At 44.8% G+C, this 25,320-nt stretch overlaps 1 protein-coding gene across 4 annotated transcripts in view; it reads right to left on the reverse strand.

The window, feature by feature from the left end:
• Positions 1-71: 71 nt before the first annotated feature.
• The window catches only part of TNC (tenascin C), an 80,387-nt gene continuing 55,138 nt past the window's right edge, over positions 72-25,320 (reverse strand). For 2 of the 4 annotated variants that reach the window (XM_063174529.1, XM_063174531.1), the window contains 12 exons: positions 21,734-22,006; positions 17,120-17,242; positions 15,379-15,522; positions 14,090-14,209; positions 12,269-12,412; positions 10,515-10,645; positions 9,462-9,594; positions 7,328-7,479; positions 5,346-5,442; positions 3,974-4,135; positions 1,800-1,963; positions 72-197 (listed from right to left, as the gene is read on the reverse strand). In XM_063174529.1, coding sequence (XP_063030599.1) covers positions 87-197; positions 1,800-1,963; positions 3,974-4,135; positions 5,346-5,442; positions 7,328-7,479; positions 9,462-9,594; positions 10,515-10,645; positions 12,269-12,412; positions 14,090-14,209; positions 15,379-15,522; positions 17,120-17,242; positions 21,734-22,006 — 1,754 coding nt within the window. In that variant the 3' untranslated portion in view covers positions 72-86. Of the gene's footprint in view, positions 198-1,799; positions 1,964-3,973; positions 4,136-5,345; positions 5,443-7,327; positions 7,480-9,461; positions 9,595-10,514; positions 10,646-12,268; positions 12,413-14,089; positions 14,210-15,378; positions 15,523-17,119; positions 17,243-21,733; positions 22,007-23,855; positions 24,129-25,320 lie in introns of all 4 variants that reach the window. The other 2 variants (XM_063174533.1, XM_063174532.1) reach the window with 2 other exon arrangements.

A 25,320-nucleotide genomic window follows, 5' to 3' on the forward strand; every position in this document is an offset into this window, starting at 1 on the left:
CCTCGCACCCCCAGGCCAGCGATGCCCGAGGGTCTCCCCACACCCCCTCTCCATCCCCTCCCACCCCTGCCCGCAGCCCCCGGGCCCTACGCTCGCTTCCGCCGCCCCTCCAGGTTCCTGAAGCTGGAGGGTCTCAGCTTCATCTCTGCAAACTGGATGGAATACTCGTGGCCCTTCCAGTGGAACCAGTTGACGCCCTGTGAAGGCAAAGGGGAGAGGTTGGGGGGTCACACTTGCATTTGCTGCCCCTGGTTCAGACTGAGGGTGTTGCCATGATATTTTCTGAAAAATCCCTTTGCCAGGATTTTTCTCCTGAGAAGCTGAGAGGCCTCAGAGGAAAAGAAAAACAATAATTATCTGCTGCTGTGGAATGCAACATCTTAGATTGGTCCATGTTGGTTGTTTCTAATTAATGGCCAATCACAGTCAGCTGGCTCAGACTCTCTGTCTGAGCCACAAGCCTTTGTTATTGATTCCTCTTCTATTCTTAGCCAGCCCTCTGATGAAATCCTTTCTTCTATTCTTTTAGTATAGTTTTAATATATCATTTTCTTTTAATATAATATATATAATAAAATAATAAATCAGCCTTCTGATATATGGAGTCAAGATTCTCATCTCTTCCCTCATCCTGGGACCCCTGCAAACACCACCACATGGGGGTGTTTCTGGTTTGGGCACAGAGGAACCACAAAGGGGAGCAGCTTTGGGAAGCACAGGGGCTGGGGAATGTCCAACCTGTACAAACCCACCCACATGAGGTCACAGAATCATGGAAACACAAAATGGATGGGCTGGAGGGGACCTTAAAGATCATCTTGTTGCACCCCTGCTGTAGGCAGGGAAACTTCCACTGTCCCAGTGCTCCAGCCTGGCCTTGGGCACTGCCAGGGATCCAGGGGCAGCCACAGCTGCTCTGGGCACCCTGTGCCAGGGCCTGCCCACCCTCCCAGGGGAGAATTTCCTCCCAGTATCTCATCTAAACCTATTCTCTGACAGTGTGAAGCCATTCCCCCTTGTCCTGGCACTCCAAGTCCTTGTAAATCTTCTCTTTCCATCTTTCCTGTCGGCTCCTTCAGGCCCTACAAGGCCACCCTGAGGTCCCCCCAAAGCCTCTCCTCTCCAGGTGCACAATCCCAGCTGTCCCAGCCTCTCCTCCCAGCAGAGCTGCTCCATCCCCTGATCCCCCTGGAGCCTCCTGTGGATCTCTGCAGCAGCTCCAGCTCCTCCCTGTGCTGGGCCAGGGCTGGGGCAGCTCTGCAGGTGGGGTCTCACCTGGGCACAGGCACAGGGGCACAATCCCCCTGCCCTGCTGCCCACGCTGGGCTCAGCCCAGGGCTCAGGGGGGCTCAGGGCTGGGGCAGCTCCAGCTCTCACCCCCTGCACCCCCAGCTCCCTCTCAGGGCTGCTCCAGCTGCTCAGCCCAGCCTGGGTTGGTCCCAGAGGTTACCCCAACCCAGGTGCAGCACCCTGAGCTTGGTCTTGTTAAATCTCTGTCCCTCAAAACTGTCCTTCCTTGCCTGGCTTTCATGGCAGGAAAATATTTGTGTTTCACATGCTGGAAACGACAATTATTCCCTGCACACTTGGGATATTCCCTTGGAAAATCAGACAAAGCCAACAAGATTTCACCAGCTGATGTTAAATTCTTGTTTTGTGAGCCCATACATTTCCCTATCTTCCTGGAGAGTGAGAGGAGGGGATGCTGTGATTTTTGGCTGGCTGAACCATCAGAAAAAACCATAATTGCAATTCCCCTTCCTCTCATGCATTGCAGAATCCTTCAGAGCCAAACTCACCTGACTGTGGTTGTTGTCACCATATCTGCCCATCAGGTTGACTCGGTGGCAGTTTTTGTACCAGAAAGCTCCTTTGTATGACAGAGCACAGTTGGTGATGGCAGAGTCGTGGTCCTTGTCAAAGGTGGAGAAGGACCTTCCATTGTGGTAGGTCATGGAGTCGCCTGGGTGGGGGGACAAAAGAAAGAGCAAGGTCAGTGGGTGGCCTGGTTTAGATTTCATGAACATATTTGGACTGTGCCATGCCCTGTCTGCATCTAAATTTTTTAAAAAATTACTTGTTTTAATACAGAAAGAAATGCACAATTTTTGGTTTTGCAGGCAGGTCAAAATGTTTCTTCAGGTGGTCTCTAATCCCCAGTATATGAAGTGGGTTTTTTCCATGCAGGTCAGTTTCTGCATTTCTTGCTAAAATCTGGATTTTACAGTTTGGACAAGCCAGGACCAAAGAGGTGTTCACAAGGAAGGAATCAAGACCAAAGAAGTCTCCATACTGACTGAATCCTACTCGTGGTAGCAGCTACCACTACTCTGTACTAGACAATTTGCTTAAATCACAGAATCATCAAATGGTTTGGGCTGGGAGGGACCTTAAAACTCATCTCATTCCATGGGCAGGACACCTCCCACTGTCCCAGGCTGCTCCCAGCCCTGTCCAGCCTGGCCTTGGCTGCTCTGGGCACCCTGTGCCAGGGCCTGCCCACCCTGCCAGGGAAGGAATTATTTCCAATATCCCATATAAATTAAATAGACATTAATTCTGCTGCTGCATTTCCTTTGTATCTCTGTAGTCTGGGTAAAAGCTCCTGTGCTGGTCACAGGGCAGAGCCCACACCCACACCTCTGCTCTGGTTTATGCACCCAGAAGTGTGAAATTATCTCCTTTTAAGACATATTGTTAAACTGGATTTATCTCTTAATCCTGTGAAGCCCTGAAAAGTCTCACCAAGAGCTGCAGGGTTTGCCCCAGTGTGATTACAAAAGGCAGATGATTTGTTCAGCAAAATCATAAATCACATTACAGCAGGGCTTTGCTGCAAATTCTACTGACAAGAGAAGAAGCTGTGCCAGGCTATTATTGGCTGTATAAATGACAGCCAAGATTGACCAAATAAGATATATTGTGGTTTAATACACTTGTTTCAATGCTACCATAATCAGGCCATAAAATATGGCACCAAAATGCCTGGAGGATATAAAACAGAAACAAATATATTGGTATGTTTGATTTTTTGAACACCTCACTGTCCTGGCTTGTAAGATATGGTTGGGGGGTGTATTTTCCATGTCAGAGCTGGGGCAGCTCTCTGCTGTCCATGGGGCAGTTGTTTCTTTCTCTCTCCCACAGCCAACCCTCCCTCCAGGAGATCTCTGCTGTCCATGGCCACTGAGTGTCCCTGCAGGGCTGATCCAACCCCAGCATCCCATGGGGAGATGCTGCGCCCAGGGGAGGAGCCAAGCATTCCTACCTGGATCCAATCTGGGCCTGGCACAGCACAGCAGCCTTTGCCCCCTGCACTGCCAGAGGAGCAGCTTTCTGCTGCCCTGCATGGCCAGAGGGAGCCCAGGCCCATCTGCAGCAGCCCTGGAGCTGCAGAGGAAAACTCCCCCCTTGTGCAGGATCCCTGCTGCAGCAGAGCCACAGCTGGCACTGCAGGAGGGCTGAGCCCCCCTGGGATGGGGCTGGGACACCGCCCTGACACACAGGGGGCAGGGCATGGTCTGATTCTTGCCGTGTTGTTTTGATTTACTGCATTGTTTATTTTATTTTTTTATTTTCTTCCCTAGTGAAGAACTGGGGAATTATTATAAAAGAACAGAATTATTCCTATTCCTAGTAAAGAACTGGGGAATTGTTATAAAAGAACTGAATTATTCCTATTCCCATATCTTTGCCTGAGACCTCCTTAATTTCAAAATTATAATAATTAAATAATAACTCATAGAGAGTGTGATCATCACCATCAACGTAAAGATCATCATCATTCGTAGAGAGGGTGGTTACATTTTCCGTTTCAGGGGTGGCTCCTGCCTTCCTTAGCAGACACCTGGCTTTCCAAACCAAGCCACTCACACAGGAGAGGCACCTGCTGCTCTGCAACACTCACACCTTTTCCCTGAGTCAGTGGGAGGCAGTGTGTCCCTGGAGGAGGGACAGTCAGTTTTGCCCTCACCTGCAGTGCCGCTGTAGCCATCCACGCGCAGGCGGTAGCGGCTCTTGGCGTCGCCCACGCTGAAGCGCTCGTACACGGCGTAGGCCGTGTCCCCCTTGTCCCTCAGGTCCACCCGCAGCTCGTACTGGCCCTGAGAAGTGATTTTGTGCAGGTTCTCCAGACCTGTGGGCAGGAAGGAATGTTTGTCTTGATGCCAAATGTTTTTTTTTTTTTGCCTTTTTTCTCTTCTGTATTCTCTGTATTCTTTACACACATATTTGGAGCTCTGTAGCCCGTTGTTGCAATCCTACTTAGTTTTCCCAGTGCTTTTCCCTGCCCTGATAGGCAGAAAGACAAAACACATTCCAAAGCCCCTATCCCACCTTGGCTCTCCCTGGGAACCAAGGCCGAAACCTTTTTACAGAGAGACCCATTTACATCAACAAAGTTCAGTTCCATCTGAGGGAGGAGGATTTAGAAAGAGCTTGAACTGTGAGTAGATTGCATCACTACTTGTGCTCCTAATTGGTGATTTTGTCAATTATGCTAATTTGCTAAATTTATAAAAGCTGTGTTCACCTCATGGGGGAGGGGCTTTTGTGGACATTTTCCATATTCACCTCTAGAGGCCTCCAATAAAGATCAACCTTTACATTACTCCTATACTAATGTTATCTCAAAAAGGTGTTGTTTGATTTCCAGGTTCCTTAAGGCATCAGTCTCCATGTTTTTGTCTCTGCCATGGCATTATTCCCTTAATGGGGCCATACTGGACTGTACAAACAGAGCAGGACACCAGCACAGGTGAGGACACTGAGTTGGATCAGCTCTAGTGTGATGTCAGCACAAAAACAAATGAATAGTCCCAGGCTGACTGGGAGAGGTCTTCCCTTCAAATAATAGAAACAGGTTGGGCAAAACAACCAAAGCTGTGCTATGTGATCATCATCATCATCTTTCATTTACAGCCAGAAAAATGCAGTGCAACTTTTGAAAATGTGGATGGTTTACTTTTATTTTACCAAAATGTGAGTTTATGACTTCTGTTTGCCCTGCTTTTCCTCTCTGGATCATCAGCCTTTGCTGGTGGGGGTGTCCCAGGAGGAGAGGAAGCAGAACCTCCTTTCCAGGTCACCTCTGACTGCTCCCAGAGCCCCAGTGAGCATTGGGTGGGTTCACTTGGTGACCCCAGCATGGCACCCTTGAACTGCAGGCTGAGCCTGGCCCTTTCAGGCTCCCTCATGTAGGGTGTCCCTGGCTCCTTTTCTCCTGTTGCCCTTTACAAATACTCCTGCCAGCTAAATGGAGGCCTCTCAGTATCTCCTGGACTTCTGCGCTTCTGTTTTGTTTGGTTATTTTTTTTTTTCCAAAAATACAAATTTTCAGCACTTACCTATCCAGAATTCCTCCTTAGGATCTCCAAACCCTGCTACATAAGTATTCCAGTTCTTGTAGAAATCTTGCTTTCCATTCTGACGCCTCAGGAACACCTAAAAGCAGGAAATGTTATGGACAGACTGCTCTGGCCAGAGGGGAAGAACATTTACAAACACAGAGCCCAGCAGTGCTCCTGCCCTTCCTTTACCCCTCCCAGCAACGCCTCACTGCAAGGACTGAGTTGCACACAGGTTTTTGCATGCTCCATGTATTTTTTAAGTCTTCAATTTCTTTGTTGGGTTCCCAGGCTCCTGTGCATGACATGGCCTCTCAGTTCCTCCTCTCTGCTCTTTTAAACCCATCCTGCATCTCTGGATTTCTCAGCCAAGGGTTTTTCCACCCTGCATCTCCCAGACAAGCATTCCTCCAGCTCCTCCTGCCTTTCTGTGCCCTGGCTCCCTTTGGCATGTTCAGATTTGGGGTGTCAGTGTGGAGAGGTGGCATTTACTGCCATTTCTTGTTGCCTGGGTGGGATGTGTCCCTTGCACAGTGGCTTTGGAAGCCACTGCACCCCGTGGCTGCTGAACAAATGCTTCTCCTGGGCTGTGCTGTAATCTCCCTCACTCCCTCTGTCATTCAGAGTCAGTTCACCCTCCTTGGTGATTATTTAGAAGATGTGTTATCCAATATAGTCATTTCAGCAGCCCTTCCACCAGTGGAGAGGGATCAGGGCTGAAACCAGGGGTGTGAACATCCTTTGGAGACACCTCTCTGTCCTCCAGCTACAGAAAGAGCTGGGCACTGGAGTGTCCTGCTGTCATAGTTTTTCAAGAGGGACTTCTCTCCCTAAGTGAACTGAAAAAAGACTATTTTAGAGGTGGTAAACTAAGGGGAAATTTAAAGTTTTGTTTCTTGACATTGTCAGTGGACAAGGAAATGTTGTGGGGGGAGGAGAAGTGTTCTGAAAGGTTTGTTTTAATTCTTTATTTTTTTTTCTTTTAGTTACTGTTAATAAAATTTTCTTTATACCCTTTTAAGGTTTTGAACCTGCTTTACCTTTCTCCTAATCCTATCTCGCAGCAGGAAGTTAGTGTACTGGTGATAGGCCAGCCCTGAACCTGCCACATGCATTTGGTGAGTTGGCCAGGAAACCTCAAAATTGGTGAAATCTCAAATTGGGGAACCAAAACCACTACACTTACCCAGGATAAAACTACCAAATTTATAGACAGGACAGCCCTACTGTGGTAATAACACTATTATCCTACTGTGATGATAACACTCATTGGTGCATTGGCCAGAAAACATCAAAATTGGTGAAATATCAAATTGGGGAACCAAAACCACTACACCTACCTAAGATAAAGCTTCCAAATTTATAGACAGGACAGCCCTAGTGTGATACTATTATCCTAACACTATTATCTTGCTGTGAAAATAACCCACCACACTCATTGGTGCATTGGTTGGGAAACCTCAAAATTGGTGAAAAATTGGTGAACCAAACCACTACACCTACGCAGGATAAAACCCCCCAAATTTATAGACAAGACAGCCCTACTGTGGTAATAACACTATTATCCTACTGTGATAATAACACTCTTATCCTATTGTGATAATAACCCACCACATTCATTGGTGCATTGGCTGTGAAACCTCAAAATTGGTGAAAAATTGGCAAACCAAAACAACTACACCTGCCCAGGATACAACTTCCAAATTTATAGACAGGACAGCCCTACTGTGATGATAACACTGTTATCCTACTGTGATGATAACACTATTATCCTACTGTGATAATCACCCGCTACACTCATTGGCGCATTGGCCGGGAAACCTCAAAATTGGTGAAATCTCAAATCAGTGAACCAAAACCACTACACCTACCCAGGATGAAACTCCCCAGATTTATAGATAGAAGAGCCCTAGTGTGATAATGACACTCTGAGGGTGCCTGGATGAGCAGGAGGGGATGTGCTGCCCCTGCCCCATACTCACGATCCAGCCGCCGCCGTCCTCGCCCATGTCACAGAACACCTGCAGAGGCTGAGCCTTGTCCCCGTTCAGGTAAATTGTGTAGAGCCCAGAGGTGGCTTCTCCATTCAGCAGGGCCTGGGAGCAGTCCTTGGGGTAGGGATAGAGGAGCCCAGCTGCACACACAGGGAGGAGAAAGCATTCCTTAGGAAATCAGCAGTTACAAGGAATGTGCACAATGCAGATGGCTCAGGAAAATCCCTTGTGGGACAGCTGCAGATCCCAGGAACAGGTTTGTAATTGCATCCTGCATGCAGAACATCCACAGGATACAGCTGGTGAGGTGAATTCTTCTTTTGAATGTGGTTTTTCACATCTGTCTACACTGGAAGTGATGGGAATGTTAGATAACTACTCCCTGCTATGATGGGAGTGCATCCTCCAGCTAAAGGCTGAAATTCAGGAGCTGTGTTATAGCAATTTTTGGGGAAAAACAAATGTACTGATCTCTGCTCACGTGACAGAAAATGGAGGGGGAATAAAAAGACAGAACTTCAATCAAAAATAAATTAATTTTGAGTCTTTTTCTAGCAAGCACAATATTAAATGTGTTATAAAGCTACACTCCTAAAAAACAAAGCAAACAGCAACAGTCGAAACTACAGGAAAATGTTGTTAAGCTTTTCTTTCTGACAACAAGGCAATAAAATTATTGCAGTCAGAACAATTTCTAACCCCCCTAAAACACCTTTTATTTTTTTTTTTGTTTTATTCACTCAGGTCATTCACTTTTCAGTCAATTAAGGTGTATCCAAAGGAGAGTTTTTACCTGCAGCTTCTCACAGAGTGGCTGCTGATCCTTGCCAGTGTTACACATCCCTGCCTGTGCTGCAGCTCCAGAGGATTTCACAGAATCATGGCATTGTTAAGGTTGGAAAAGACCTCTAAGATCAAATCCAACCATTAACACAGTCCCACCATCATGTTCACCACCATGTCCCCATGTGCCACCTCCACAGGTATTTTAAATGCTTCCAGGGATGGGGACTCCAACACTGCTTATTCCAATTCTTTACAACTCTTTCCATGGCGAAATTTTTCCTGATATTGAATCTAAACCTCCCTGGTGTGATTTAAGGCCAAGCAAGTTTCCATCAGCTTTGGGATTTGGAGAAAAGTGACTCTACAGGGGGCTCCTTCAGTCACTAAGAGTGACTGTCACTAAATAGTCACTAAATAATCCCTGTCAATAAATGGACACAAATGTATTTTTAGAGTTAAGGCCAGGCTTAAGTCTCTGCCTGAATGAGTCTGACACTGTTCACATGGCTAAAGGCACCTGGTCAGTCCCTGCTCATGGTCAATTTGCCAAACATCACCTAAATTCACCCAGATTTAATTCCTCTCCCATTTCTGGATGTGTTGGTGAGTTCATCCTGCTCTGCACAAACAGTGACAGGGAAGGCTCAGGGCTGGGTGATTTCTGGCAATCCTTGGGCTGGAGCTGGTGCCAGCAGCAGGAGGGGGAATGGGGATGACTGCAGGTCCTGCTGGGCCTGAAAGGCTGGAAACTGAGAAAAGTGAGACAAATGACAGGCAAAGTGTCACAGCTAATACAGAGCAACTCCTTTTTTTAATGTCAGCTGTGAAGTGACCTTCAGAGAAGCCAATTTATCCTTGCAGAGCTGTCCTGTTGGGCTGGAGCTGATGTGCAGAGGGGCTTTGAGACAGCCCATCTCAGAGAGAGGAGAAAAGCCTGCCCAGAAATCCATCTGCTCAGCCCCCAGCACTGATCTGTGTGTGCCTCTGTGGTTTGCTTCATTTCAGATCCAAGCTCTGATTTGTTTCCCCTGCTCGCTGGGATCGATACAGGGAGAAATCAAAGTGTCAGCTGGATTTTAAAGAGTTCCTGCTGATTTTTCACTTGGCAAGGCAGGATGCTTCGCCAGACTGTGAGGGTGATGTGGATGGATATTGGAATTTCATCCTGCCAAGGGAAAACAGGTCTGGGGGAACAGGGACTTTGCACCAACACTACAAACAGATTATCTTGTGTGGGGTCTGTGTGTCCTCACAGCAGAGCTCAGCAGTATTTAGATTATTTTAGATTAATATTCAGCATTATTTTAGATATTTCAGGTTATTCTAATGTCCTTACTGGTGGTGAGTATGGTCTGGATGGTTTTGCTCCTCAGGGCCCCACTCAGGGCCTGCAGTTTCACCGTGTACTGCGTGGAGGGGCTCAGCTCTGTCAGGCTGTAGGAGGTTGTCTCAGGGTTTAGGATGACTTCCTATGGAGAAAAGAAATCATACAGGGAAATCTCAGAGAAATAAATCATAATGACCAGAATGGTTGCATATTTCAGTCTGTCACATTGTTTTTTGTCATAATTATTGATGGTACTTTTAACCATCGAGATTAATTAATATAAAGCTACTCCTCTAAGATTTTTACCAAGCTAATATTTAAAAGTTCAATAAAGCCTGCCTGGAAATGAGTGTTTACCATCCTAATGTACAAGCTGGGAGGTTTGAAAGCAAGGCAGCATAAATGCTTACATGTCCTGAATGTACAGATTGTGAAATTCATAAAAAACTGGGGAACTCATCCTTTAGGACAAGGAAATGTTGCACTCCAGGCTTTAAAAGGCTGTTTTAAAGGACTGATTTTCAGTGTGCTTGGGGAATTTGCCTTCCTGAAAATTAGAATTCTCTCCCTTGATCCAGGCTGGGCATCCAAAATTTTATTTTTTCTGGGATTCACCTGATTCATATTTAAGCATTTAGTGTAATTAATTATGTAGGAAGAAATTAAATTATAGGAGAATAAGAGGCAAGTTCATCCTTCCTTAGACAGCCCTTTGCACAGGGGTTCCCCTGACTTTAGAAAAATGAGTCACATCCTTTGGGGGTTTGAGTTTACTCCATGGTATCTGTTTGGAATGAAGGAAAATGTTTGTGATTTTTTCTGTATTGTGAAGGGATGAAAGGCAAAATTCAAGCTGCAATGGAGCTTCAGTTTCAGGGTATAATGTACGAAAGTCTTTTAACAGGTTTTAAAAGCATTTGTGTTCAGTCTAGCACTGAAAGAGGCAGTGAGTATTTTTAAATGTGGTGTTTAAATTAAGGCACAGGATTATGTGGCATTGCTGGACACTTCAGAACATCTTCACTGCCCAGATTTGAGGCACAGCCCCTGAGGTTTATTTACCTTGACTGTGCCATCGATGGATTCGTAGATCAGGAGATATCCAGTGACTGGAGCACGGGGAGGCCTCCAGCTCATCACAGCTGCTTCTGACTGCACCTCAGTGGCACTCAAATCCCTTGGAGCATCCAGCCCTGCAGGAGACACCACAGCAATTACAATCACATCCATACAAAGTCAGTTCCACAGGTTATCTAGTGGGCCGTATATTAAAACAAGCCAGGAAAACAAACCTTCTCTCCAGAGAAATTTGAAATGAAAAAACACTTCAAACTTAACTTTTGTGGTTAAGAATTAATTTTCCCATTGGTAGTTTAAAATAAAGGTGTTAACTTTATCTAAGTTAAAATATTGCCTTGTTCCAGGCACCTTATTTTATGAACAGTTGCACTGAAATGTCTTTTGAGAGAAAATTGTGTGCTTCATTATTTCTCACATGAAGACAGATTGGTATTTACATATTCCCAGGAAATAAAACTCTGGCTCCAATTATGCTTTTTTTGGAATAGGAAAACTTTTTAGAATAGGAAACCTTCATAGAATAGGAAAACTTTTCCTGCTTGATCTGGCTCCAATCTCCAGCTTCCCTTCCCCCCTGTGATTACAGGACTGGATTGGTGTGGCTCCCTAATTAATACCCTGGGACAAGCCAAGGCAGGAAAATGAGAACCATCCCTGATCCCGCTGATGCTCATGGAAAGCCACAAGTGTGAAACCAGCTGGGCACGTTCAGCAGCCAAGGAAGAGCTCCTGCCCTGAGACTCTGCAGAATTGGTGATCTCATATTGCTGTAAGTTTTGGTCCATTTGCATATTGGAGCTAATTGTCTAATTACAGCTTTAGGTTATGAAGTCTCATCCTCCTTGTTTTTCTCTCTTCAGCCCATATTGTTTGTGCTCTTGGGGCTGAGATTTGGACCATTTGTCCTTGGTCCCTGATGCTGTTGAGTCAGGGACTGCATGAAAGCCTCCAGTCTTTAGGTGAATCAGAAGGCAAAAGTGTTTATTAAAAGTAGTGGATCTTTTTATAATGGGACTTGCTAAGGAGAGACTTGATTGGTTTCAAAGTAGGAACATCTCACACTATTGGTGAACTATGAATAGCACATGCTGGAGGGCTATATTTATAAATATAGAAAGAGTTATAGAAAGAGTGATAATAATTGTTTTAATTCTTTCCTCTAAGATTCTCAGGCTCAGCCTGGGAGAAATTATCTCTGTTCTTTCTTCAACTGAACTGAGACTATCCACCTTGGGCAGCACAAGAGCCCAGCCAGGGCTGCACCCAAGGTGAACCAAATGGCCCCAAAATGCACGGCTGGGCACGGGGTCTGTCACTGTGATCAGTTCTGCTCCATTTGCACCTTGCAGTTCATTGTCCCATTCCAGCTTTAGCCCAGGCAGTCCCACCCTGCTTGATTTTCTCTCTCCAGCCCACGCTGTTTGTGCTCTTGGGCTGAGATTTGGTCATTTGTCCTTGGTGCCCAGCTGGAGCAGGAATTGTTTTGTCTCCCTGCTCTGTGCACAGAGCTCACCATCCCCTGATGTGAAGCTCAGACCCACCCACTAAAGCAGCACAGAATGTGAAAAATAGAAAAGCTGAAACCTGAGGCATCACTGACAGAAAACCACCTCTGGTCAGCCCCAGTGGAGAAAGGTGATGCAAACGCTATCAAAACTCAGGTTTCCAGTGAAAAAGGCAGCAGAGGAGCACAGAGCAGGTGGGACTGGAAGGGCTGGCTGTGGGTGGGATGGCACCTGTGGTGAAGTGCGTGGAGAGGCTCTCGCTCCTCTGCGTGTCCTTCTGCGCGTGGACGCTCAGCCTGTACTCAGTGGCAGGCTGCAGCCCCTGCAGGTCGTACTCCACCGTGTTCCCTGACACCAGCTGGGTCACCTCCGGCTCTGAGAACAGAACACACAAATGGAGAGGTTGATTGCATTCAGACACATCGTGGTCTGTGGTATTGTCAGGGTTCCCTGTGGCAGGAAGGAAACGGTGAATCTGACTCCATATTCTTAGAAATATTATATTATATTATATTATATTATATTATATTATATTATATTATATTATATTATATTATATTATATTATATTATTATATTATATTGTATTGTATTACATTATATTACATTACATTACATTACATTATATTATATTATATTATATTATATTATATTATATCATATTATATTATATTATATTATATTATATTATATTATATTATATTATATTATATTATATTATATTATATTATATTATATTATGTCATATCATACTATATTGCATTATTATATCATACTATATCATATCATATTACAGAATGCCATACTAAACTATACTAAAGAATGGAGAAAGGATACTTACAGACAGCTTAACAAGATACTTATTAAAAAGTACCGTGACTCTCCAGAGTCCCTACACAGCCTGTCTGTGGTTGGTCATTAAGTCAAAACAATTCACATGTTGGATAAACAATCTCGAACCACATTCCAAAGCAACAAAACACAGGACAAGCAAATGCGAGAATATTTTTTGGGGTTTTTTTTCTCTGAGGCTTCTCAGCTTCCCAGGAGAGAAATCCTGGCAAAAAGATTTTTCCAGAAAATATGATGGTAACAATGTTGTGCTCAACTCTGTGCTCCACTCACTGATTTCTGTTATTCCTAGTTGATGCAAATGCAGAATGATAAAAGCCCATGGCTGTGCTAGCACCTCTTCTGAGTCTGGGTTCCACCAGAGCCCTTTCTCTAAAAGTGTGAGCTCTCTCTAGTGTTCACAGGGATTATAACACCGCCTCTGCTTCCCAGGAATCTCCCTTGTGTCTGCTCATGGCTGAATCGAGAGTGCTGAATTAAAACGATCAATGTTTAAATGCTTCCAGCAAAGCCCCTTCTCCAAATAACAGCCCCAGAGCTCCAGGGGCATTTGGACAGCTCTGCCAGGGATGCCCAGGGTGGGGTTGGTGGAGGATCTGGGTAGGGACAGAGGTTGGATTAGATGATCCTAATGGGTGCCTTCGGCTCTGGATATTCTGCGATTTTCCTGGACTTACAATCAGCACCTCTTGAGAGCTTTGACCTTTCAGCCCCTCAAGCCATTTCCAGCTGAGACAGAGTAGAAATTTTCCAGAGTAGAAATCTATTTTTATTTAGGTGAAATGTACATCTTTGAGTTAAGTCTGTAGTTAGAAAACATAGATATGTAACGTGACTGCAAAAGCCTAAGCTCAGAGAAACTGCTTCAGTGAAAGACAGAGATAGAGGGTCATAAAAGAGAGACAGAGACTGCTGTGAGAGCAGGTGAACCTGACCTAAAAATTCTTTCTGATAAAGAAGAACTGGCGGCAAATGTCACATGAAATTCGTAAAAATGAATATGTATGAACCTATTGTGAAATTGTATGCATATGTATTTGAGAGGGAGATAAAAAGGGACCTGAAGTTCCCAGAGATACACATGTCATTTTAGAGGAACAATTCCCACAAGTGTCCAGCGTTGTAATAAACATCCTGGCTTTACAACTTTCACAAAAGTTGTGGAGTTTTGTTTATCTCCACAAAACACAGCTCCTCTCACCTTTCTCAGAAGAGTAGGACACCACGTAGTTATCCACAGCAGCAATTGCTGGCTGCCAGGTTGCCAGAGCCTCAGAGTCTGTGATGTTCACCACTACCAGGCCTGATGGGCTGTCCAGAGCTGGAAGAAAAAACAGATTGAAGGAATTGGACAAAAACAGATTGAGGGAATTTGACAAACATTCTCAGCTCTGTGCAATGCTCTGCTGTAAATTCATGAGAGAAAATGCCCAAAACTCAGTGCAGCTTTTATGGCTCCCTCTGGAATAGTGGAGTTCTGCAGGAAAGACGTCAGTGCCTATGAAGAGACACCAAAACCTTCTCTGGAAAGGGAGGTCAGTGCTGGAAGAGATGAAATTCTGGGAACAAACAGAACTAACCACTTTCTCAGATCACTCTTGATACCATCAATCTCAACAGCTCTGTCAAAGCTGACATATTTCTCTCAACACTCTCAAATCTGGGTTGTTTTTTCAAACAAATTCAGGAGACAGAGCTGGGAAAAATAACCAAAGTGACAGCAGCTGATGGCCACTGTGACCTCCCAGCAGCTTTTTTGGAACAAACCAATCCCACAGCCAGCCAGGCATCCAAATTGCCCCCATGTCCTGCTTTGCCTCCTCTCAGGACTCCACTTTTCACACAGGTTTATGGTCTCCTTGAATTAAGATGGGATCTTTGCCTCCAGAGCAGCTGGAATGGGTTATAAATCTCCTGTCATTATCAGTGCTCATCATCTTGTTCTTTGCCTCAGCTCTCTGAATGTTTGTCAGCCCCCAGAAAGAATACAAGGAGGGGTCAGCAGGAGCAGAGTGAGCCCTCATTTCCTGCAGGGATATTTAAAAAAAAAAAAACAGGAAAACATTGAGAGAATATTGAAGAGAATGTTTTTATGCTTAGGACAGTCTGGAGCCTGGGACATGTGAAGTCCACAACAGAAACTGGCCTGAACTGCTCAGCTGAGCTGGGCCTTGGCTCCCTCATCTCAAAACCATCAATAATTTAAAAAAAGAAACAAAAGGAACTTCTGATTCTTTCTAGTGAATTAGAACTTTAAATACATTAATTGTCTCGATCTCACAGGTTTATTTAGCATTTAGCAAATGGGAGCCTGACCAGATTTACAAGTTCCATCTTTATGTAAATGCAAAGACAAAGAAGGAGTGGGACAAAGAGCTTCCTACAGTTTGTGTGGGCAGCAAGAATGGGATCTTGGTGAATCTGCAGCTCCAGTGTCTGAGTCAGATGAACCATTTAAAGAGCTGCTATTTGCTGCTTTTATATGATTACCTGTTTTCAGGATGCCAGAGACGGGCTCGCTTTCTTCAAAGCCTTTCACAGAGATGACGCTGACGTTGTAGTCCACACCTGGGACCAGCTTCACCAGCTTGGTTCTTGTCTTGCTCCCTTCGACTGTGACAACATTTGGAGTACCTAGGATGAGGCCAATGCCAAGGGATGAGTGACACAATACTCCAGGGAATGCTTGAAGGGTGTTTTTCAAGTTAAAGATATTTTGGCCACTATGGATGTGATTCTACAGCAGGAGAGGAATTTTCCCAGTTAGTTACAACCACCGGTGTCAAATATTGTTGTCATAACACCTAAATCTAAACCACTGGTTTGTATTCAGTAAGAAAAATTAACTTTTTTAGTGGAAAGTGTCCCTGTCTGTGACAGGGAGTTGTAATGAGATCAGCTTTATGCTGCCTTCCTATGCAAACCATTCAGTGATTTCTGTTCAGAAAAATACAATTTTTACAAGGTGTAAGCAGAAACCCCAGCAGTCTCTACATGGGAGTACAAACACCTGGAGGACAGGACTTGCAGTTTAGATCTGCCTTGTTTATGGTGAGGGCTGGAAGATTCTCCTTTACCCCCCTCATTTAGATTAAAGATACAGTATTTGTTATTTTGAAAGGTGCTCTGTGTGTGGCTGAGGACTTAGCACCCATCTTTGCTCCAAATTCTGGGTTTATTCCAGGAAAGCACTTAGAGAAGTGCCTAACTTTATGACTGGATTCCTGTTTTTCTGTGGGACCAGTGTATTTAAAGCTGCACGTGTGCTTCCAGGCTATATTGTCTAAAGATCTAAATCTTTCCTTGTCTCAGTCAACAGCAGCAGCTTTTTTGTGCTGATGTCTTTTGGTGCTGATGTCTTTAGTGTTTGTTCTTTAGCTGTTTCCCTTTAGAGATGTCCCTAAATTAGGTTTAAAATCTGTTGAAGCAGAGGAAGCGTTTGAAGTTGGACACTAAACCAGAATGACATAACGTTGGGGAGCACTGAGTAAATCACTGCCTTGAAATTTTATTGTAACCATGGGTTCTGATTATTGTTTTCAAGGGCCATCTTTTACAGTGTGTTCAGCTCATGAAGTGCCTACAAAATAATGACAGTTTGGAAACTAATCCTTGCTGAGGAGGTTCAGACAAAGACTTAGGAGCACAGCTGTGATGGTGGTCACGGGGGTCTCAGGTTGAGGGAAGAGACGAGGATCTGACTCCATGTTTCAGAAGGCTTGATTAATTATTTTATGATATATATTACATTAAAACTACACTAAAAAGAATAGAAGAAAAAGTTTCATCTCAGAAGGCTAGCTAAGCTAAGAATAGAATAGAATGAATAACAAAGGTTTGTGTCTCAGACAAAGAGTCTAAGCTAGCTGGGCTGTGATTGGCCATTAATTACAAACATCCAACATGAGACCAATCACAGATGCACCTGTTGCATTCCACAGCAGCAAATAATCATTGTTTACATTTTGTTCCTGAGGCCTCCCAGCTTCTCAGCAGGAAAAAATCCTAAGGAAAGGATTTTCATGAAAAGATGTCCGCGACACACAACCACTCCAGCATCCACCTCTGAGCCCTGCCCATGGGATGTGGTTTCTAGACAGAGGTTGGCTGCACTCCCCCATTCCTGAAGAAGAAAAAGAGGTGATCTGTGCAAGATCACCTGGGGGATGCCCTGAAAGGAGGGATGGCAGCCCAGCAAACCCCTCCTGCCGTCCCTGGCACCCCAGCTCACCTCCTGCGACAGGGACGTAGGAGATCCGGAAGTTTTCCACGCGGGAGCGAGGGGGGGTCCAGCTGACTGTGGCAGCATTTTCTGTGATGTCAGAGAAGGAAATCCCCTTGGGAGAGCCAACCACTGTCAAGGGAGAACACAGAACACACCACACAGTGTGGAGGAAAAGGTGAATTGTTAGTTTGTCAGTCCTTAGTCCTGTTTATCAGTCCTTGATTTGTTTTATCACCCTAAACCCTGAGCTGGTGCTGTCAGTGTTCTGCTCCAAACAACATTCATGCGGGAGGTACAAAACTGAAGGATTCCATTACAGCAACAACATATTTGCAACAAATTTTCCTTTTTTTCAGGACCAGTCCAGTATTGCATAGGTTAAAAATACCCAATGTGTATCTACATATAGAAATAACAGAGATTTCAGTGCTGTAGAAAAGCTTGAGAAACATGCACAGAAATAACATTCTGCTATCCATGGTATGCTGTATTTAAGATTTTTTCTATCCCAGTTTCACTTGGAGGATTTTTAGGCTTTCCACTGAGCCCCAGAGCCCTCTGTGACACACAGCAGTGACAGCCATGGACAGATCTCCCTTCCTGAGCATGAAGTTCCTAATGCAGGATGCTCCAAGGAGACCTGGATCAGGTGTGGGAGCCCCTCAAGGCTCCTCTCAAGGACTCACTCCTGGAACTTCTGTTGGCTTCAAACCAGAAGCAACAAGTTTTTCCTCCTGGAACCTCTCTCTGAACTCATGATTTTCTTTCAAGCACATCCATCCAGAGAACATCCAAGTACAACCATCATGGGGAAGGCACCTTAAGCTCTTTGTCATAAAACTCAGCCTTTCCCTGTCAAAACCTGAGCACTGCACTTGCCCACCTGACTTTAATCAGTAAGCTGAGGCAAACAAAGCCCAAATTTTACCAAAAATAACCCAAGAGTAAACTCAGCATATATCTGAAACATTCCAGTTGGAGGCTTAATTAAGATCCTGCAGAACAAGCATGGAAAGGGCTTTGGAAGGACGTGGTAAAAAGAGCTGCCTCTTCCAGGTTTACATTGAGCATCCCATTTCCAATCGTTCCAGAATTTTTTGGCTGTAACCAAAACAACCCTGAGGTATTAAAAAATAAACATCACACACAGAGCAGGCCATGAGTACAAAGAGGAGAGATCCCAAACATCAACCACATGAAGAGGAATGTGGAGACAGGCTGAGAGCAGGGGAAGGGGGGCAAGAGGAGGAAAATAAAATAGGAATTGGGCTTGAAATAGCTTGGAAAGAACATTTCTACAGGAAAGGAGTCAGAGGCTGTTTGTTCCATGTGTCCCCAAAGCAGCAGGACACTAAATCAACTGAAAGGCAAGGAAAGAAAAACAACTGAGCTCTCAAGAGAAATGTAAATTATGTTTCTGGAGCTCACTAGAAGTGTTATGTTGGTGGGGTTTGCTCACAAGCCAAGGGAAGAAAAGAATTACAGATAAGAAAGGAAGAAAGGTGGGGTTGGAAAAGCCACGTGGCACAAAATAGTGCTGCTGGTTTGGGTATAGGCTGAAGGAAATGAGAGAAAATAAAGAAAAGGAAAAGGAAAGATAGAGAAATATAGAGAAATTAGGAAAGATAGAGAAATTAAAACTAGATTGGTTTTGCTTTACATTATAGGTGGCCTGAGAGGCTGAAGAAAAAGAGAAATGGTGATTTTGGAGACCAAACAGATGGACCAGTGCTTGGTTTGCATACACATGGAGAATTTCAGCCTTTCCCAGAAAATAAAATCCCCAATCCGTCCCACTTGGACTCTGCTGTGCACATTTCCATGGGCCTCAGGCTTGTTTTCTACACCAGGTGAGCTGCATGACAAAGAGCAATAAGAAGAGCTTTGATGTGAGTTTTCCACATCCCCAAATCCCCCAGCTGCAGCTTTCCTGGGAGGGAACCTGGCAGGAAACACAATGGACCATCAGAGCATCTGTCCTGGAATGAGTCCCAGAGGTGGGAGAGATTTGCACCTTGGAGCACGGGGAAATGAAAACTAAATGAATTAAATCATCTTCTTGGGCTACCTGAAAGCCAGAATGAAGCAGGCATGGAAAGCAGCCAGTGAGCTCCTGAGCTGGCACTCACAGAGAACCTCAGGGCATCTGTGGGGCAGGCACAGGTAAATTATCTTTATCCTTGAGCATTGTCCCCAAAGAGGTGTGTGAGGGACAGGGAACTGCTAAAGCACCCAAGGTACCTGAGAGAGGCTGTTTTTTAGGGATTTTTTTGCTAATTGTTCTTTCACTCCCAGGCAGACTAGAGGAAGATGTTCCCTGGCTTTCTTCTCCCACTCAACAGCAAGCAGCAGGTTGCATTAATCACAAATCAAGAGCATGTGAAGTGTTTTGTGATCATCTCAGGGAAAAAAAATGCTGTCACAGTGTGGCAAAACACCACTGGAAGAAGAGGAAAGGAGCAGCATGAGACTCACACCTCCCACAAGGATATTAATTGGACCATAGATGTGTTGTGATCTCCCAGTGGGGGTTAAATTGCAACTTAACTGAGATTTTACAGATAAAATTCTAAAAGGCACCAACTCTGAGAGCAGCAGTGGATAAATTCCCTCTTCAGGAATAGAAATATTTCCTTGCAACCACTCTGGAAATGCTATAAATATCCATATGTTTGTGCAATAATCCACTCCTAAAATAGAAATTAGTTGTCTGCCTTGGCAGCCACCCACCCAATGTGGTGTAACCTGCAGCCCAAATTATTTAGCTGGGTTTTTGTGGCTTTATTGTCCATTATTCATGGGCTATTTACAGCTGACAAACATCTCTTGGGCTATTGGGCTCCAGCAGGTGACATGTGCTAAATCTCCCTGCAAGGCTGCACAGGGATATGGTTATGAGGAAAATGATAACTCTCAGTGACTTCCATAAATATTCTGGAGTCACTGAGGATGGGGATCTGCTGCTGAGAAGTGCAGTGGGCTTTAAACATCCTTCTCTATTAGAAGTCAACTGCTTAAGGCTCATTTGTGTCCTTTTTTTGTCTAGGGGTATTATTAGTTGTTTTGTGACTAGGTTGATAAACCATGGCTGGAGGGTTGAGAGTTGGTCAGTAATTCATCAATTGTCTCTAGGGAGGGTAGTGAGAGAGCTGGGAATGTTATTGAGATGAGGATTGGTGGGATTCCCAGGAAGGATGGGCTTGAATATTGGTGGAAGAAGCTTCAGCTCATGGTCAGGTTCAGGGGGTAGTGCTGGCCAAGGGGGGCTGCTGGTGCAGGTTCTGCTTCATGGAAGTGTCTGGGGCATGGTGAGGGTGGCCTGGCTGTTTGTGGCAGGGATGGGATGGCAGGAGGGCAGCTGAGCCCACAGGCAGCAGGGTGGAGGATGAGGAAGAAGAGGAGGAGAAGCTGTTCAACATTGAGGTATTGCTGCTGGCAAATGCCTCCTTTGGGCATTCCTGCTTCTTTGCTCACTCATGGAACTTAGAATTACATCCTGAGCTGGGAGGGACCCAAAGATCATCAAATCCAGCCCCTGTCCCTGCCCAGACCCCCTCCAGCCAGGGGAACTTGGGTGTGGGACCAGCTTCTCCCTGATTTGTCCATCTTTGTTATCAAAACTCCCTCAGAAATCAGGTCATGTAGATACAGCAAGGGTCTGGAGATTTAAATCTCTTATCATTACCCCAGTTTCAGAAATCCTGTGAAACTTAAGATCCTTGTCCCACTCTGCATATAAATAGAGCTCTTGTTAGAATCATTGAACCACAGAATATCCTGAGCTGGAAGGGACTGAAGGGATCATTCAGTGCCACCCCTGTCCCTGTCCCAGAGCAGAGATGGGAGCTGCCCCTCGGGAGGAGCTGCAGCCCTGGTGAGATCTCCTGTCTCATCATTTTACTTTCCTCCATTAATTAATGTGATTTCAAATTACCACATTTTCACAAGCTCAACATTTTTTAAAGACCAAATTTATCTCATGAGACTTTGCATCATATGCTTCAGGTTTGAATGTGTTTCAGAATGAAACCACGATTTTGGTGTGGAAAAAAAAAGATTGAAACACTTCATTCAAAAGTGCCAAAATGAAACGCTTCAATTATGAACCTGAATCAAAGCTTTGATTTTGCAAAGAAACTCAAGTCAATTTGAATTACCCAGCACATGTTGCTCCTGGTAAGATCAGTCTAAATTAATGATGCTTAGGCCTTTGCTGATCAAGCCATAAATAAACTTCTCAATGGCCCTGGTAAATTCATTTTGTCATAACTCTTTCCTAGGGAGGTAAACTGTTGTGCAGAGCTGAGATGTAATTAGTCACAGAAAATCACTGAAAAGGCTGATGCACAGACAATATTTCTTGGCCCTCAAAGACACTGTTTTAATTGCCACACTCTGCTGCCTAATTCCTGACCATTAAAGTAATTTAATTAAACCGTATTAAACAGACAGTGACGAAGCTTGGGAAGCTGGGGCTGATGACAAACAACCACACCACAATGAAACAGGGACTTGGACAAGGGACATGCAGGAGACACTTCAGGACACCTCTGGGACGGCATGAGCTGGCTGTGAGGAGGAGCAGGGAATGTCACACTTTTCCCTCTGCAGAGACAATACCTGTGGATGCTACCGTGTTTACAGGCTGGGAACGTTGTCCACTGCTAATTCCATAGAGCTCAATCTCATATTCAGTGCCCTCTTTCAGCCCTGTTATGTCCTGGGTGCGCTCATGGCCTGGCACTATCAGCTCCAGGGGGTCAGATTTCCTTTTGGTGTCCCTGATTTTTAGAACAAAGCTGTTGAAAACCCCTTCATCTGCAGTCCAGGAGAGACGGAATCCATCTGGGGTTGCGTCTGAAACCAGGAGGTTGTCGACCTCGGGTTCTGCTTCTAAAAAAGGAGAAGATAGCAGTGGGGAAAAGAAAAAAATGATTTTTTAATCAGTTGATCAGAGACCTGCCTGAGGTCTGGCTATAGCAGACTGCAAGAATCCGACCACAGTTCAAAGCAAGGGGAACAATCTGCCAGCTATTAAAAAAAAAAAAAAAAACAAAGTAAAATATTAGTGTTATACAGAAGAGGATAAATGTGAGTGTGTGCAGGCCCATTATAACTTTCACTCTTGAACAGCAAACCACTGCATGGACACACAGGTTTGTCTCCCACATGCAGAGTTGCACATGCTAAAGGTGAGTTTCCTGGGCATTGATCCCTCCCTACCTGTGTGACACATTTATGGCCAATAAAAGCAAGCTCTTGTTACAGAACTACATGTCTGGAACATTGTCAGAGCTCTCTCTGCAAGGAGGACAACATAGAAGCCACTGAAAATTCTTTTTCTCCATGCAAACCCTGTATTTCATGCACTTCTGGCATCTGTGATGATTCTGATCTGATGAATCCTTTACTGTGCTCTTAAACAGCAAAGGGGAACCATGAAAATTCCTCTCTTCAACAGCACCCTTCAATCTAAATGCAAGAGCTGCTGTCTTTGGTTAATGAACCCATTCAAAAGGATCCCAAGGGCTGTAAGTAATTAATTACCTGCAAAACACCTCTAACTCATATGGTCAGGCACCATTAGCTAGAGAAATGCTGCTGGAGTGGTTGTGTCCTACAGCACCTCCAGTGCAATCCTGCCTTCCACACACAGCCAATTCTATTTATTTCCTCTCAAACCTCCCAACAAATGCAATCCTGCCTTCCACACACAGCCAATCCTATTTATTTCTTCTCAAACTTCCCACTTAATGCAATTTTTCCTTCCACACACAGCCATTCCTATTTATTTCCCCTCAAACCTCCCACCAAATGCAATCCTTCCTTCCACACACAGCCAATCCTATTTGTTTCCTCTCAAACCTCCCACTAAATGCAGTTCTTCCTTCCACACACAACCATTCCTATTTATTTCCTCTCAAACCTCCCACCTCCAGTGCAATCCTTCCTTCCACACACAGCCATTCCTATTTATTTCCTCTCAAACCTCCCACAAAATGCAACCCTTCCTTCCACACACAGCCAATACTATTTATTTCCTATCAAAACTCCCACCAAATGCAGTTCTTCCTTCCACACACAGCGAATCCTATTTATTTCCTCTCAAACCTCCCACCAGATTCCCCTTCCCAGCTTGCTGCTGCCCAGCCAGGAATGTGCAGATGAGAGCTGATGGTTCTGGGGCTGGAGAATCAGCCTGCAATCCTTTCCCAAGAAAGCTCAAGTGCTGCTGGCACACAGCAGCTCTGATGGGGTTGGAAGCATGAGCTGGTTTGAGGAGAGAGGTGCCAGCTTTGGGGTGGCAATGATCCCACTGTGGGTGGAATTACACAGAGAGGGAAAAGAGGAGGCCATGGGAAGAAGTCCATGGCTGTTCCTGAAGCTCCTGGTGGCTGGAACGTGGGAGGATGCTGCTGTTGGAGAATGCTGATGTGCCCAGCTGTTAACAAGACGAGCTCTGCATGCAGCCATTCTTCTTTCAAGACTTTGTTAGAGGTACCTGCAAGACCAGAAGGAACTTTCACCCCTCAGGCCCCCACATGCTCCTCCACAGGATCCCTCAGAGTGAAACATCCAGTTAAAGGGAACACAATTCCACTGGTCATGACGGAGTTACGTGGAGCCACGATGCAGAGAAGGATGCAAAAAGCCAAGGTTTGCACGAAACATCTTCCATGTGAGAAGGAAAGTGAGAGAGAAAAAGGGTGGAAGGGAACAAAATTTGCTCACATTGAAATACCTGTAACAGCCAGAGCGCTCAGGGGCTTTGTTTGGTGCCCCTTGGCAAACCCATAAAGCAAAACCTCATAGCCAATGCCAGTAATTAGGCCTTTGAGCTTCAGCTCCCTCTGGGCTCCCGAAAGGAGAAACTCCTGTGGGTCCAGCAGCTTGCCAGAATCCACCACGACTACTAGAAAGTTGTCAAAGGCATTCTCCGATGCCATCCAGGACACTGTGAACCCATAGGGGTTCACATCTGACACTGTAAGGTTTTCCAGTGGGGGCATGGCCTCTAAAAGAAGGGAAGGTGCAAAAACACACACACAAAAAGAAAAAAAAAAAAAAAAAGAGGTGAAAAACATCGCAAATTAGAAAGTGTCACAGATTCCATCAAACAGAAATCACATTTTCCCCCCTAGTGTGGATGTAATAGTCAGGACCACAAGATGAGGATTTTCAATGGAGCTCAATTTTGAATTTTTCTCAAGGACGTCTCAGCACCTCCTCTCACAAGCTCCACTGGAATCCCTCCCAAGCTCCCTGTGTAAGGATATTTCTGCTGCTGCCCTTGCACTGTAAGAAAGTGATAACCAAAACTGCTTTAGAAATGCTGCACATAAAGCTTTCAATTATTTTTACTTCCCTCCACTGACACTGCTTTAGGGACAAGCTCAGTTTGGGCATTACACAACTCCTGCATTTTGCTTCTTTACCTATTGCCTGTGAATATTTCCAGTGTTAGTTTTCAGTGCTGGAGGGGTCAGAGGTGCCAGAACAGGAACATTCATCACTCAGGGTCACAGCCAGTGCAAATCAGCTGCTGCTGGGCTCTGTTGACAACTTAAAGAAATTCCACTGACGGCTCCTTTTCCACATCAGTGTGACATTTGTCAAAGTGAAAAGATGTGGGAAACACTTCAGAATTTATCCACTAAGTCTCATCAAAAATAAAAGGTCACAAGTGTATTTTTTGTCAGTGTATTTTGCTCACTCAAAATCTGACAAGCCAAGTAGGAAGATCAGGTGGCTCTGCTAAGCCCTGGCCTTGATCCTGGCACCCAGGCACTGCTTGTATTTCTCCAAAGGATTTGTCCAGCCTTGCTCTGTTGGCTCAGGAGCTGATTCAGCCAACCTTCCAACCACTCAAAACTCACTTCGAAAAACACCACTTAGTTAAAGGCTGAACCTTCTCCTGAAAAGGGCTTTGGGTTTACTTTTGACATTTCACAAACACTGAAATAGATTTTGTTAGAACTTGCCATAAAAATTCCCCCCTGAAGAGTTATCATTTGGAATTCCTTATGTATTAATATTTCCACATTTGAGTATTTATTTTAGAGATATTTTTTGCATCTTATTTACTTCTAATCAAGAAATCCCCAAGATTCACATATTGCTTAGGTCTTTGGAAGGGAACATCCTGGGACAGGAGGTGTTCCAGGAGCCAGTCAAGTCTAAGCAACAGGCAAAGTTCTCCCTCAAAC

Source organism: Melospiza melodia, chromosome 22 (genome assembly GCF_035770615.1).
Source record: "Melospiza melodia melodia isolate bMelMel2 chromosome 22, bMelMel2.pri, whole genome shotgun sequence".
Taxonomy (NCBI): domain Eukaryota; kingdom Metazoa; phylum Chordata; class Aves; order Passeriformes; family Passerellidae; genus Melospiza; species Melospiza melodia.